Source organism: Nycticebus coucang, chromosome 4 (genome assembly GCF_027406575.1).
Source record: "Nycticebus coucang isolate mNycCou1 chromosome 4, mNycCou1.pri, whole genome shotgun sequence".
Taxonomy (NCBI): Eukaryota; Metazoa; Chordata; class Mammalia; order Primates; family Lorisidae; genus Nycticebus; species Nycticebus coucang.
Genome location: NC_069783.1, coordinates 30,224,824 through 30,238,902, shown reverse-complemented (window position 1 = coordinate 30,238,902; position 14,079 = coordinate 30,224,824). Strand labels below are relative to the sequence as shown.

Sequence of the window (14,079 nt, the reverse complement as noted above, 5' to 3'; positions counted from 1 at the left end):
AACTCGTGAGCTCAAGCGATCCACCTGCCTCGCATTCCCAAAGTGCTGGGATTTACAGGCGTCAGCCACCGCGCCTGGCCGGCCTAGGACTTTCTAGTAAGAACCCCTCAGGGAGTTAGCGGTTTCAGTTCCTTGAGAAAGAGCTTAAGCCGACCCGGCAGCACCGGGAGCTCATCAGGCCAAGCCCTTGCCCCCTGAGCTGGTCAGTGGGGCCTGCAGCTGGGGTGGCGCTCGTGCTAGGAAGGAAGGCTGAGAAACGATTCTCGCAGGAGGTCTACCCTGTGATACTAGACCTTAGTCAGGACACACTGTAGACCACACACAACCTTTTAAAGTCGAAACCGTCTGAAAGCCCATCCCAAGGCCCTCCGGGAAGCTCTGCGCACGCGCGCCAGTCGCGCGACATCCGTCACTTACGGCCGGAGCGGTTCGGGCCGGGAGTTGGTGGCGCGGTGCAGAGCTCTTAGGAACGAACGGCTTGGTCGCAGGTAATTATCTCCCTCCCCACCCTTTCCCACTTATTCTGGGTACTTGGGACTGCCGCAGAGCTTACGGACCTGATGCGGGTACTTGGTGGTGGACTTACCCACCTTGCTGCTCTCCTGCTCCGGGTGGTCCCGCGCCCAGGTGGGGGTGAGGGGCGGGGTCGGGGGCTGGGCTGGATTCCACATCTTGGCGTCTTCGTGGTGAAATAAATCTATCGGGTAACTCGGAGCTCTTCTTGTTTTCCAAGACCAGTATCCGGGAGTGTGAATTTCAGGGTTCGCCATGGAGCCGGAGCAGATGCTGGAGGGACAGACACAGGTACCAGGAGGCCCTGGATTCAGGGCGTGCAAGGAAGCAGGGAGAAAGGGCGCAGGGGTTATGTCTGTGACTTGTGTTTTGTTTTCTAGGTTACAGAAAATCCTCACTCTGAGTACGGTCTCACAGACAACGTCGAGGTAACTTGTCCTGTGCCTATGCCTCATTCTGTGTCTCTTGAGAGCTGGAGAAAACTTAGATCCATTCCCACTGGGTTACTTTGCAGAAGGGAACACTTGTGTTTTTTTTTTTTTTTTTTTTGAGACAGGAGCCTCAAGCTGACGCCCTGGGTAGAGTGCGGTGGCATCACAGCTCACAGCATCCTCCAACTCGGGGGCTTAAGAGATTCTCTTGCCTCAGCCTCCCAAGTAGCTGGGTCTACAGACGCCCGACCCAACACCCGGCTATTGTTTGGTTATAGTTGTCATTGTTGCTTGGTGGGCCCGGGCTGGAATAGAACCCACCAGCTCTGGTGTACGTGGCTGGCACCTTAGCCGCTTAAGCTACAGGGGCCGAGCAGGGAACTCTTTTTTTTGTTTTCACGAACTGAAATAATGGGTAACTTACTTTATTAGCGGTACTAATACTTTGAGGGTATACAGAGATACAAATTAGTTTTGAGCCAAGTGATTGAACTTTTAAAAGTGATATTCAGAAACAAACACATTATTAAGGACACTGCCAGAATTGTTTTCAGTTTGGTGGCTGTTAATGCATCTGTTCAGATTTTGTTAAGTAAAAACTGCAGTAGTAAGAATCCTATTGGTTTTTGTAGCAGAATAGGGTGCTGGTGGAGTCAACACTTAATAATGTTTCTTTGTAGAGTTTCAATAGTAGGTGCTATTGGACCCTATAATATACATAGTAGATACTGTGTTTTGCCTTACATAATTAAGTCTGATTCAGAGAGTCTGAAAAACAGACAGGAAAGTATATATATATATATTTTTGGCCGGGGCTGGGTTTGAACCCGCCACCTCCGGCATATGGGACCGGCGCCCTACTCCTTGAGCCACAGTCGCTGCCTAGGAAAGTATATTTTTATAGAAATTTTTCATGAATGATAAGAGGTTGTTTTCTAGAAAACAGGGACTACTTTGTAAATGAATGACTAAATGCTCATTTAGGACAAATGAATTAACCAGAGCAGGGTGGGATTCGTTAGGAAAAGAGGCTTTCTGGAAAAGATTTGTGTGTTATTTTTATTTATTTATTTATGTTTAGACAGAGTCTCACTATGTTGCCCTTGGTAGAGTGCTATGGCGTCATAGCTCACAGCAACCTCAAACTCTTGGGCCTAAGTGATTCTTTTTTTTTTTTTCTTTCTTTTTTTTTTTTTATTGTTGGAGATTCCTTGAGGGTACAATAAGCCAGGTTACACTGATTGCAATTGTTAGGTAAAGTCCCTCTTGCAATCATGTCTTGCATAAAGACATAAAGTGTGACACACACCAAGGCCCCACCCCCCTCCCTCCATCCCTCTTTCTGTTTCCCCCCCCATAAGGCCCAAGTGATTCTTTTGCCTCAGCCTTCCAATTACCTGGGACTACAGGCTCCCACCAAAACGCCTGGCTATTTTTTGGTTGCAGTTGTCGTTGTTCAGCAGGCCTGGGCTGGGCTGGAAGCCCCAGCCTCAGTGTATGTGGCCAGCACCCTACTCAGTGAGCTCTGGGCACCAGGCCCTCTTTTAGGTGATTTTAAAAAAATAAGAAAAAGAAGAAATTTACATTATGCCACACATTTCTGCAGCAGTTCATTCTTCTGTGTAGATCTTAGTATCTATTTGTTACCATATTCTTTTTGCCTGAGGATTCCTCTAACATGTCTTTGTAGTGCAGGTCATTTCTACTGACAGATATTTTTTCTGCTCTTCAATGTATGATGTCTTTCCTTTGGCTGGTTTTGAGATTTTTCTGTTTATCAGAGTTTTTTTTTAAGTTATTTGATTGTGATGTGCTTGGTGTAGTTTTTCTTTTTTTTTTAGAGATAGAGTCTCACTGTACCGCCCTCGGGTAGAGTGCCATGGCGTCACATGGCTCACAGAAACCTCTAACTCTTGGGCTTACACGATTCTCTTGCCTCAGCCTCCCGAGCAGCTGGGACTACAGGCGCCCGCCACAACGCCCGGTTATTTTTTTTTGTTGTTGCAGTTTGGCTGGGGCTGAGGTTGAACCCCCCACCCTCAGCATATGGGGCCGGCGCCCTACTCACTGAGCCACAGGCGCCACCCTGTGTAGTTTTTCTTTTTCTATTTTTCTTTCTTTCTTTTTTTTTTGAGACAGAGTCTCACTATGTCGCCCTTGGTAGAGTGCCCTAGAATCACAGCTGACAGCAACCTCAAATTCTTGGGCTTAAGCGATTCTCTTGCCCCAGCTTCCCAAGTAGCTGGGACTACAGGTACCCACAACAATGCCTGGCTTTTTTTGTTGTTGCAGTTGTCATTGATGTTTAGCTGGCCCAGGCTGTTTTTGAACCTGTCAGCCTTGGTGTATGTGGCTGGCACCGTAACCACTGTGCTATGGGTGCCAAGCCTAGTTTTTCTTTTTTTTTTTTTTGTAGAGACAGAGTTTCACTTTATGGCCCTCGGTAGAGTGCCGTGGCCTCACACAGCTCACAGCAACCTCCAGCTCCTGGGCTTAAGCGATTCTCTTGCCTCAGCCTCCCGAGTAGCTGGGACTACAGGCGCCCGCCACAATGCCCGGCTATTTTTTGGTTGCAGTTTTGCCAGGGCCAGGTTTGAACCCGCCACCCTCGGTATATGGGGCCGGCGCCTTACCAACTGAACCACAGGCGCCGCCCCTAGTTTTTCTTTTTTAAATGTTTATTCAGTTTAGGATTTGTTGAGCTTCTTAGGTCTGTGGATTAGAGTTTTTATCAAATTTGGAAAATTTTCTTTTTTTTTTTTAGGCAAAGTCTTACTCTGATGCTCTCGGTAGAGTACCATGCATCCTAACTCACAGCAACCTCAAACTCTTAGGCTCAAGTGATCCTCTTGCCTCAGTCTTCTCAGTAGCTGGGATGATAGGCACCCGCCACAATGCCCAACTATTTTTAGAGACGGGGTCTTGTTCTTTCTCAGCCTAATCTCAAACGCCTGAGCTCAAGCAGTTCACCCACCTTTGCCTCCCAGAATGCTAGGATTATAGGCATGTGCCACTTTACCTAGCGTGCCTGGTAATTTCTTATTGGATGGTGGGAGAGTGAATATTACCTTGTAGGGAATTGGAGTTTTTTTTATTTCTTCATTGTTTACTTTCATTCTAGGACATAGTTACTTGGAAACAGTTTGGTCCTTTTGAGACTTGCTTGTAAGCTTTGTTAGATGGGCCCAGACCAGTCTTTAGGTTAGGCCTAATTTCTTTCCTTGAATATTCTACTCAGCGCTCCATGCATTAGAAGGTTTTCCCCTCTGAATCATGGGAACATCAACTATTCCTGGCATTGTGTGAGCTCCTGAGATTGGAACTGCTGTTTCTTCTAGGTGATTCTTTCCCTGGCCTTAGGTAGTTGCCTTATTGCCATGCACTGTTAAGTATTTACCTGAAGACTGGAAGGTAATTTCATTAGTCCCTTTTTGGTGCAGTTCTTCTCTCTTCACAGCTTTCTCCTCTAAGACTGCTCAGTGAATTCTAGTTGTCTTGGTTGCTCAGAATTTTCAACTCTGTCTATTCAACTCAGGGAGAACACTAATCTCTGCTCAAGTTAACCTCTCTTGCATCATACAAGTTCTCTAGGCAGGAAGCAAGTCATAGGGCTCATGTCATGTTGTTCTTTTTTTGTGATCACTGTTCTACACTGTCTTATCAATTCTTTTTTGTTAGTGGTAGTTTGCATATGCTTATTTTTAGACTAATTCAGGATTTTGACTTAAGTAAAATTAGGCATACCAAATGGCACAGTGGCTTGTGCCTATAATCCTAGCTCTCTGGGAGGTGAAGTTGGGTGAACTACTTAACTCAGGAGTTTGAGATCTCGCCTGAGCAAGAGCAAGACCCCATTTCTACTGAAAATGGAGAAAGCCGTGCATTGTGGTGGGCGCCTGTAGTTCCAGTTACTCTGAGGCTGAGGCAGGTATATTGCTTGAGCCAAGTTTGAGGTTGCTGTGAGCAATGATGCCATAGCACTCTACCCAGGGCCACAGAGTGAGACTCAAAAAACCCCCCAAAAGCAAACAAACAAAAAGACTTGGCACATGGTATAACTTTCAAAGAAAATGTTCTAATGAAATAAATGAAAGAATTTGGGTAAGGAATTTATTATAGGAAGTGTAGTGTGGCTTAAAGGGGTAGGGTGCCGGCCCCATATGCCAGAGGTGGCGGGTTCAAACCCAGCCCCGGCCAGGAAAAAAAAAGAAGAGACAGACTTTCACTTTATTATCCTCAGTAGAGTGCCTATCGTCACTGCTCACAGCAACCTCCAACTCCTGGATTTAGGTGATTCTCTTGCCTCAGCCTCCCAAGTAGCTGGGACTACAGGCTCCTGCCACAATACCCGGCTATTTTTTTGTTCAGTTTGGCCGGGGCTGGGTTTGAACCCATCACCCTCCGTATATGGGGCCGGCGCCCTACCCACTGAGCCACAGGCGCTGCCCAGAATGCAAAGTTTTTTAATAAATTAATTTTCATGCTCTGGATATCAGCTGAATCTATATAAAAACACTAAAATTTGGGGTTTGTTAAGAGGAAAGTGTAAGTTATTATTTCCTAAACTTCACTAAATAACACATTAACAATCTTTTCCATATTAATCATTTTTCTCACTTAATGTTTTTCTTAAATTTATTTATTTTTAATTTACTTTTATTTATTTATTTGTTCATTTATTTTTCCTTTTTTTTGAGACAGAGTTTCAAGCTGTCGCCCCAGATAGAGCACCGAGGCATCACAGCTCACAGCAACCTCAAACTCTTTGGGCTTAAGCAATTCTCTTTCCTCAGCCTCCCAAGTAGCTGGGACTACAGGTGAAGAGTAGATTTAGAAATAGGATATTAGGACAATGAAATATGGTTCCTTTAGAGAGAAAGGGCTTGACTGATATTTAGAGATGGATCTGAATTTATTTTAGCAGAAAGCTTTGCAGTCAAATACCAGCTTATGGTTATTGATTTGACTTTTCTATTAGTATCACATTTCTCTATTAGTTTTTGTTTTCAGTACTCAGCGTAATCTGGTTATTTGGCATGTTCCTGTATTGTTTTTTGAATTCACTAGAGGATAGTAGAAAATGAGAAGATTAATGCAGAAAAGTCATCAAAACAGAAGGTGGATCTACAATCTTTGCCAACTCGTGCCTACCTGGATCAGACTGTTGTGCCTATCTTATTACAGGGACTTGCTGTGCTTGCAAAGGAAAGGTAAGATTGCAAATGGAGTTAGTAGAGAAAGCAATATAGACTTGTCTAATTGAAATACCATTAGGGTACAGTGACTTATTCCTGTAATCCTAGCATATTCAGAGGAGATATAGACTAGCCTGAGCAAGAGATCCTGTCTCTACAAAAAATAGAAAAACTACCTAGATGTGGTGGTGCCCATGCCTATAGTTCAAGCTACTTGGGAGGCTGAGGCAGGAGAATTGCTAGACCCAAGGAGTTTAAGGATGCAGTGAGCTATGATGATGCTACTATACTGAAGCTCTGGTGACAGAGTGAGACCCTGTCTCAAAAAAAAATAAAAGAAGAGACAAAGGCCAGGCGCCATGGCTCATGTCTGTAATCCTAGTACTTGGGAGGACGAGGCATGTGGATTGTCTGAACTCATCAGTTCGAGACCAGCCTGAGCCAGAGTGAGACCTTGTCTCTAAAAATAGCTGGGCATTGTGGTGGGCAACTGTAGTCCCAGCTACTCTGGAGGCTGAGGCAAGAGAATCATTTTAGCTCAAGAGTTTGAGATTGCTGTGAGTTATGACACCATGGCACTCTATGGAGGGCAACAAAGTGAGACTCAGTCTCAACACCCCCCCCAAAATATAGCTATGTTTTTAATGTGTGATTTAAGAATATTGAATTTTTTTTTGAGACAGAGTCTTACTACATCACCCTCGGCAGAGTGCCATGGCATCACAGCTCACAGTAACCTCAAACTCTTGGGCTAAACTGATTCTCTTGCCTCAGCTTCCCAAGTAGCTGGGACTACAGGCACCTGCCATAATGCCTGGTATTTTTGTGTTGTAGTTGTCATTGTTGTTTGGCAGGCATGGGCTGGGTTTGAACCTGCCAGCCCTGGTGTATGTGGCTGGCTCCATGGCCACTGAGCTACAGGCACTGAGCCAATATTGAAGATTTTAAAAATAGTCATTAAATTTTTTTCTATCAGTCTTAGGTTATATGCATATTTATAATTATTTGTGGCCATGCTATATGTAAAATTTTCTATCTCTTTTTTACTTAAAATTATGACTTAAAAGTTTTCTATATTTCTCCATAGTCTTCATGATTATACTTTATTTATGTATTTATTTTTTGAGACAGTTTTACTATGTTGCCCTCGGTAGAGTGCCAGGGCATCATAGCTCACAGCAACGTTAAACTCCTGGGTTCAAGTGATTCTCTTGCCTCAGCCTACAGGCATCCATCACAATGCCTGGCTGTTTTTTTTTTTTTTGAGACAGAGCCTCAAGCTGTCACCTTGGTTTAGAGTGCTGTGGTATCCTAGCTCACAGCAACCTCCAACTCCTGGGCTCAAGCGATTTTCCTGCCTCCACCTCCCTAGAAGCTTGGACTACGGGCGCCCGCCACAACATCTGGCTATTTTTGGGTTGCAGCTGTCATTGTTGTTTGGCGGGCCCGGGCTGGATTCGAACCTGCCAGCTCAGGTGTATGTGGCTGGCGCCTTAGCTGCTTGAGTTACAGGTGCAGAGCCAATGCCTGGCTATTTTTAGAGACAGGGTCTTGGTCTTGCTCAGGCCCGTCTTGAACTCCTGAGCTCAAGCAATTGACCCATTTAGGCCTCTCAAGGTAATAGGATTACAGGTCTGAGCCACCGCATGCATCTGGCCTCATGATTGTAATTTAAATAATAAAACCACATAAAACCACATGCAACTTAGCCATTTTCCCATTGTTGAATGTTTAAGTTCAATTTGCTTTGTTTTTATAGGTCACCGGGCAGTCAAACTATTTTCATGCTTCTTTTGCCTTTTTTTTTTGAGACAGATCCTCAAGCTGTCGCCCTAGGTAGAGTGTCATGGCCTCACAGCCCACAGCAACCTCAAACTTTTGGGCTTAAGTGAGTCTTCTGCCTCTGCCTCCCAAGTAGCTGGAACTACAGGTGCCCACCACAATGCCTGGCTAATTTTTGGTTGCAGCCATCATTATTGTTTGGCGGTCCCTGGCCTGGATTGGAACCCGCCAGCTCAGGTGTATGTGGCTGGTGCCTTAGCCTCTTGAGCCATAGGTGCCGAGCCTTCTTTTGCCTTTTTTTTTTTTTTTTTTTGTAGAGACAGAGTTTCACTTTATGGCCCTCGGTAGAGTGCCATGGCATCACACAGCTCCCAGAAACCTCCAACTCCTGGGCTTAAGCAATTCTTGCCTCAGCCTCCCCAGTAGCTGGGACTACAGGCGCCCGCCACAACACCCGGCTATTTTTTTGTTGCAGTTCGGCCAGGGCCGGGTTTGAACCTGCCACCCTCGGTATATGGGGCCGGCGCCTTACCGACTGAGCCACAGGTGCCGCCCTCTTTTGCCTTTTTTATGATAAATTCCCAAGAATTAGTCTATTAGTTCAAAGGGCATGGCTATTTTTTTGGTATTAGACATGCAGTATTGTATTTCTGTCCAAAAGTTTGTCCTTAAAATTCTTTTTTTTTTTTTTTGAGGCTCCCCTGGGTAGAGTGCTGTGGCATCACACAGCTCACAGCAACCTCCAACTCCTGGGTTCAAGCGAGTTTCCTGCCTCTGCCTCCCAAGTAGCTGGGACTACAGGCACCTGCCATAACGCCTGGCTATTTTTCTTCTTTCTTTTTTTTCACTCCTGGCTATTTTTTGGTTGTAGTTGTCATTGTTGTTTGGTGGGCCAGGGCTGGATTTGAACGTGCCAGCTCAGGTGTATGTGGCTGGTGCCTTAGCCGCGTGAGCCACAGGTGCCGAGTCTGTCCTTAAAATTCTATAGTTACTGTACACTCAATAACATGAGTGTTATGAACTTTTTTGCCAAATTGTTATAATTTACAATTTTCTATTAGCAAGGTAATAGTTATTTCTTTTTTCTATGTTTCTTCCCAGTGATTTTCATATAAATTCTTTTGTGTAAACAAATCTACTAAGAGGCCGGGCAGCCTTGGTGGCGCTTGTGACTCTGTGAGTAGGGCGCTGGCCTCATATACCGAGGGTGGTGGGTTTGAACCTGGCCCCGGCCAAACTGCAACAAAAAATAGCCAGGCATTGTGGAAGGGGTGTGGCATTGAGTAGTCCCAGCTACTTGGGAGGCTGAGGCAAGAGAATTGCCTAAGCCCAAGAGCTGGAGGTTGCTGTGAGCTGTGACGCAACAGCACTCTACCTAGGGTGAGAAAGTGAGACTCTGTCTTTAAAAAAAAAATAAAAAAAGAGGCCTGGCAGGGTGGCTCATGCCTGTAATCCTAGGACTCTGAAAGGCTGAGGCAGGTGGATGTCTGAGACCAGCCTGAGCCAGAGCAGGACCTTGCGTCTAAAAATAGCCAGGCATTATGGCTGAGGCAAGAGGATCTCCTGAGCCCAAGATTTAGAGGTTGCTGTGAACTCTGATGCCATGCCCCTCTACTGAGGGCGATAAAGTGAGACTGTTCTCAAACAAACAAAAAACCAAAAAAAAAACCCAAATCCAATAACAATTTGTTTTATAAGTTAGTCAACATTTATTAGGTTCATATTCTGTTTTATTCAGAGGATGATCAACATTGTAGCAAATTGACAATTTAATAAGGAATTTGATGGAAATAAGTCTCATAGTAAGTTTAGTAACCTAGAATAGTTATATAAATTTATATAAATAGGCAATATATATTTGCTTTTTCATTGTTATATGATTGAGATATGTCCGGCTTTGACAAGTAAAATATGGACATATTTTATATTTTTTTCTTTAAAAGAAGGGTAATATATTGGAAATTCTAAATTTTATTTTTTAATTTATTATTAAGTTTATTGAGACAGTTTCACTTTGTTGCTCTCAGTGGAATGCTGTGGCGTGATAGCCCATAGCAACCTCAAACTCTTGGGCTCAAGTGATCTTCTTGCTGTAGCCTCTGGTATAGCTGGAACTATAAGCACCTGCCACAATGCTCAGTTATTTTTAGAGATGGGGTCTCGCTCTTGCTCAGGCTGGTCTTGAACTCCTGAGCTCACGTGATCCACTCAATGTTGGCTTCCCAGAGTGCTAGGATTATATGCATGCTAAATATTTTAAATGCTAGAAAAAAATTTTTTCTTTTTTTTAGACAGTGTCTCACTTTTTCACTCTCAGTAGAGTGCTGTGGCATCATAGCTGACAGCAGCCTTAAACTCTTGGGCTCAAATCTTTTTGCCTCAGTTTTTCATTTTTAGTAAAGACGGGGTATCATTCTTTCTCAGGCTGGTCTCAAAACTGCTGAGCTCAAGCAATCCACCCTCCTAGGCCTCCTAGAGTGCTAGGATTACAGGCATGAGCCACCACACCTAGAAAAAAAAGTTTTTGAAGAAGTTTTTAGGTAACAGCTTACTAATAAATACAATTTTTAAGGAAAGAGTTCTGACAAAATAATTTTTCTAGTTAAGGGTAAATATTACATGAAAAATGTTATCTATGTGTAGGCAGCCCAATGGGCTATTTAAAGTGTTAAGGGAATGTTTTGAGTTCATTGTACATCAGTTTTCTTTCTTTCTTCTTTTTTTTTTTTTTGATACAGAGTCTCACTGTGTTGCTCTCACTAGAGTGCTGTGGTGTCACATCTCTCAGCAACCTCCAACTCTTGGACTTAAGTGATTCTCTTGCCTCTGCCTCCCAAGTAGCTGGGACTACAGGCACCTGCCATAATCCCTGGCTATTTTTTCTTGCAGTTGGCATTGTTGTTTTTAACAGGCCTGGGCTGGGTTTGAACCTGCTAGCCCTAGTGTATGTAGCTGGTGCCCTAACCACTGAGCTACGGCCACTGAGCCTGTATATCAGTTTCAACGTGCCTTTTCATGGTAGAGTTTAAAATAGATGTCTCTCCAATTTTGCATCTTTGGACTTGTTTCCTCAACAAGAATAATTTATATAGGCTTGGCACCCGAAGCACAGTGGTTATGGCGCCACCCACATGCACACAGGCTGGCATGTTCAAACCTGGCCTGGGCCTGCTAAACAAAGACAACTGCACCACCAACAAAAAAATAGCCAGGTGTTGTGGCGGGCGCCTATAGTCTCAGCTACTTGGGAGGCTGAGGTAAGAGAATCGCTTAAGCCTGAAAGTTTGAGGTTGCTGTGAGCTGTGACACCACGGCATTTTACTGAGGGCAACATAGTTAGACTCTGTCTCAAAAAAAAAAAAAAAATTTCTATAAAAGTGATACATTTGGGGAAAAAAACTAAATTTGAAATAACACCTTTTTTTTTGCTCACAACAGCCTCAAACTCTTTGGGTTTAAGCAATTCTCTTGCCTCAGCCTCCCAAGGAGGTGGGACTACAGGCATCTGCCACAATGCCTGGCTATTTTTATTTTTTTGGTTGTAGTTGTCATTGTTGTTTGGCTGGCCCGGGCTGGATTTGAACCTGCCAGCTCTGGTTTATGTGGCTGGTGCCCTAACTGCTGAGCTATAGGTGCTGACGCTGTTGTAGTTGTCATTGATGTTCATCTGGCCCGGGCCAGTTTCGAACCCATCCCCCTAGGTGTGTGTGGTCAGTGCCATAACCACTGTGCTACAGGGTGCCGCCAAAATAACACTTCTTAATTTTATAAATGTGTTAAACTTTAGTTGTGCTGTGTTTGTAATATTAGAATTATTATTGATTTAAGTTATTTGAAAAAAGAATTGGCTTTGAGGAAAGAAACGACATGTCTAAATTAGTTTTGTCTCCTTTGATTAGTTGCTTGAGTTCATCTGCATGTCTTGGTGGTGCTATGGCCATTGTCGTATATGGTTTTTTCTTTTATTGATGGATAATAATGGAAAATTACATGCCATATGTATACAGTGTGATGAATTTTCACAAACTAAACACTATGTCACTTCTACTCAGAACCAGAAATACTGAATACTGTTAACACTTCAGCAGCCTCCTTTGCGACCCTTTCATGTAGTTATACTCCCTGGGCTAACCATACTCCTGTTATCTGCACATTTTTGAAATTTGTTCTTTAGAATTTAGTTCATAACTAAATTTAAGCTATACAAAAATTTCACTGTCTTTAAACTGTATTGGTGAGTTTGTTTGCCTATTTCATTTACCATGTTTATTACAAATGGCCATTCATTATGGAATGATACATTTTAATTAACACATCTAGAAAATATATTTCTAAACTTTTGATTTCTTTTCCTTTACAGACCACCAAATCCCATTGAATTTCTAGCATCTTATCTTTTAAAAAACAAGGCACAGTTTGAAGATCGAAACTGACTTATTGGAAAGAACAGAAAAATTTGATTGCTACTGTAGATTTACATGATTAAGAGGCAGCTTTAATTGCCATGATTATTTCCCCTTTCTGGAAGTGTAAAAACTATCAGTACAACAGAACTTATTTCAGGAGTTGCAGAAGAGAACACATTTCCCTTAATTTGATTTAATCATCATACTTATTTAATGAGTGTATTCTGTGCAATTTTTTCTCAGATTGTCTTTAACTTTGTTTTTAAAATGACCTTCAAAATAAACTCTCAAAACATCATTATTTTAAAGTAGCTTTTGTTCTGTATGACAAATATTTTATGTGGTTGAATTATTTTCATGAATTGCTTCTTTCTTGTGTCTTGAAATGCTGCAGTTTTACAACAGAGTGAAAATACAGCAGACTCAACTATAATATAAAAAAGTCAACCGTGCAACAAGGATTCCATTTTGGAAACAAACAAAAGACCACAACCAATTTTCCAAAGCTTTCTCTCCAGGCCTTTCTGAGGGTGGGATTTGGGCATCTTCAATGACTTAACAAAAATCACTGCTGATTCTAATGTACAATAAAATTGTAGCAGTTATAATAGCATTCTAGAGGATGTATAGTTCTCCAGTGCTATCACCCTTCATAGTAATTATGTAACTATTATAGTCCTATGTGTCAGGCACAATTTTTTTACTTAAATTATCTATAAACTATTTTACTTAAATTATCTCTAAGGTAACAACTCTGCAGAGTAGATATTATTCCCATTTTGCAGATGAGGAAACAGACTTGGAGAGGTTAAGTGGCATACTCAAGACAGCACTATTGGTAAGTACTTGAATGGGAACTCAAACCTAGTTCTACCTATCTGTTGCTGATAGCTAAGTCAGAAGTATTTGTGCTACTTAACGTCATTGCTTCTCTTTGCAGTAAAAAGCAGCCGCCAGTCTTCTTTCACGTCTATTCCCATTGTCCCTATGAAGAAATTAAAAAAGCTCACTAATTCAGAAAATTGGAGAAAGCCAGACAAAACATTTCTTAGTGCAGAGATTCTCACTAAGAGAAGTGAGAATGAGTGAAAGTGAGTGTTTCTCACCCCCACAAAGGATATGTGGGAATGTATGGGCACATTTTACTGGTCACAACTGGAGTAAGGTAGGATTCTACTGTTATCTAGTGGATAGAAAGGCCAGGGATGTTGCTGAAACATCTTACAATGAATAGGACAACTCACATGCCAATCCCCCATGTCCCTAAGAATTATCTGGTTCAAAATGTCAATAGTATGAATGTTGAGAAGCACTACATTAGGAGCATATTAAAGTCTTACATCTCCAAGCTAAAAATGTTAGGGCCTTTGCAAAGTTTTAAAGGTTGATGAGATATTTCATACAGTTTTCTTTAATCAAGAAAATAATTATTTCAGTAGGACTGACACTTTTTTGGGAAGGTGATTGTATTTTGATTTATATCTGTAGATCTATATATTTGAACAGGAAAAAGCTGGAAATACTGGGATCTCCTTGCATAGTAGTTTTTGCAAGTATTGTATCAAATTTATTTTGGTTATTGGGCTTATTCTTAAGTTAATTCACCTAAGTCCCTTTAGTGATACTGTAACATTTAAGTAGTAATTGGGTAATTTTATGAAAGTAACAATAACACCATTTTTTTAGCAATGGTTCTTCACTGGTGATTCACATTAGAGCTACTTGGGACTTTTGAAATATTAGTATAAATAA

General features: G+C 42.4%; 1 protein-coding gene across 2 annotated transcripts; it reads left to right on the top strand.

The window, feature by feature from the left end:
- Positions 1-320: 320 nt before the first annotated feature.
- DPY30 (dpy-30 histone methyltransferase complex regulatory subunit) lies at positions 321-12,622 on the top strand. Of its 2 annotated transcripts, XM_053588046.1 has the most exons (6): positions 321-488; positions 734-804; positions 894-941; positions 6,012-6,154; positions 11,360-11,406; positions 12,282-12,622. In XM_053588046.1, the coding sequence occupies exons 2-6, from the start codon at positions 769-771 to the stop codon at positions 12,305-12,307; spliced, it is 300 nt and encodes a 99-aa protein (XP_053444021.1). In that variant the 5' UTR covers positions 321-488; positions 734-768; the 3' UTR covers positions 12,308-12,622. The 2 variants fall into 2 exon arrangements, with proteins under 2 accessions (XP_053444021.1, XP_053444020.1); XM_053588045.1 differs by lacking the exon at positions 11,360-11,406 and having other exon boundaries at positions 341-488.
- Positions 12,623-14,079: the final 1,457 nt, after the last annotated feature.

Coding starts and splice junctions, on each gene's coding strand:
- DPY30 (XM_053588046.1), top strand. CDS start 769: ATGGAGCCGGAGCAGATGCTGGAGGGACAGACACAG. Junction 805..893: donor TGCTGGAGGGACAGACACAG/GTACCAGGAGGC, acceptor TTTGTTTTCTAG/GTTACAGAAAATCCTCACTC. Junction 942..6,011: donor GTCTCACAGACAACGTCGAG/GTAACTTGTCCT, acceptor TGAATTCACTAG/AGGATAGTAGAAAATGAGAA.